General features: G+C 44.9%; 1 protein-coding gene across 1 annotated transcript in view; it reads right to left on the bottom strand.

The window, feature by feature from the left end:
- The window catches only part of LOC119363830 (DEAD-box ATP-dependent RNA helicase 53-like), a 5,237-nt gene extending 4,294 nt beyond the window's left edge, over positions 1-943 (bottom strand). The window contains exon 1 of the mRNA XM_037629196.1: positions 517-943. Within this exon, the coding sequence (XP_037485093.1) occupies positions 517-858 (342 nt within the window). The 5' untranslated portion in view covers positions 859-943. The remainder of the gene's footprint in view (positions 1-516) is intronic.
- Positions 944-1,540: the final 597 nt, after the last annotated feature.

The following is a 1,540-nucleotide window of genomic DNA, read 5'->3' as shown; positions in this document are numbered from 1 at the left end:
TGGAGGAACATAGTATTCAATAAGTCATCAGGTAGCCGTATAAAACTGCTGCTGCATTAGCTATACACAAAATGGTTCTGACCAGATTCCACTGGTACTTGCAAAATTCAGTGATTTGTGATTTCCTTTCTAATTTGTCAATATTGTGAAGCTACATGTCTAAGAGAAAAAAACATGGTTGGAATCAATAGACCTCTTGCTAAATTATCACAACAGCACTGTTCAATAAATTTTACCCCGTCAGTCCGAAGCAACATTTCAGCGGATTTGTTGCCGACGTGAAGCTAAACCTCCTCTTGTGTCCATGTTTGCAAATAATTGAGTACGACGCAAAGTAAACCAGCGCACATCATACAAATGGCGAACCAGCTTGCTAAATGGAATTCAACTGAAAAATAACACGAACAACTGGGAGTATCATGACTCGTATCTACAATGATTCCACGAGCTGCAGAACAGACAATTAAGCAAAAACTGGGACTGAAGCTTCGAATTATAATGTGAAAAAGGCGCTACCTGGATGGGGAAGAGCCTGTTGATGCCACGCGCGGCGAGTCTCTCCACGATCCGCGGCGAGATCCCCAGCCTCGCGACCTCCAGCCCGTCATCCCCCGCTGCCGCGCCGGCCTCCGAGACCGTCCCGGGCCACGGAGCGGGGGTAGTGGACCTGAACCCCAGGGGTCTCGGAGAGGCGTGGAACGCTCGCTGCTTCGGTGGCTCCAGCGGCTGCGGCGCGGGGGGGCGACATGGCTGGGGAGAGCCGGCCGGCGGAGAAGAGAGAAGCGCCGATAGGAGCGCTCTCTGCGGACGCGCCGGCGAAGAGGAGGCAGAGAGCGCGCGGCGGAGCAGCGAGTTCATGGCGACGGTTGAGATGAGACGTCCTCGTGCTGGTGTTGGAAGGTCGAGCCGAGACCTCGGAACACTTTGTTGCGAGGGACGGAGGACGACGACGGTATCTTCTTTTTTTTTTCCTGGTCTAGGCCGTGAATTGGACTGGGCTGTAAGATCAGCACGCTATCCACTGGCTACTGGCCCAGGATGTGGTCAATATCTTTTTCGGAAGTCCGTTCCTAAATATATGACTTTAAAGGATTCAAAAAAAAAGATAAGTCTTTTAAGAGATATTACATATGGAGCAAAATGAGTGGATCTATACTCTAAAATATGTCTATATATCCGTATATAGTCTATATTAAAATCTCTAAAAAAGACTTTTATTTAGGAACGGAGAGAGTAGAACTTGAGGCTCCCTAAAAAACATATTTTATTTAGATTAACGGAAAATTTACATTCATGAGGTTTTTGTGTTGCATGTTGTCAAACTGGAAAGTATCTACAACTAGTATGTTGTATCTAAGAATATTTGATAGTAGATATATGACTTTTTAGGTAGTACTACCTCCGTCCTGGTTTATTGGTCCTCATTGTATTTTGTGTCAAATTTTGACCATAAATTTAACCAACAAAATGTTCATGCATGTCATAAAAAATTATATTATTGAAAACTATGTTGAAATACAAATCCAACGATATAATTTTT

Source organism: Triticum dicoccoides, chromosome 2B, assembly GCF_002162155.2.
Source record: "Triticum dicoccoides isolate Atlit2015 ecotype Zavitan chromosome 2B, WEW_v2.0, whole genome shotgun sequence".
Lineage (NCBI taxonomy): Eukaryota > Viridiplantae > Streptophyta > Magnoliopsida > Poales > Poaceae > Triticum > Triticum dicoccoides.
This window is presented reverse-complemented; position numbering and strand designations above follow the sequence as displayed.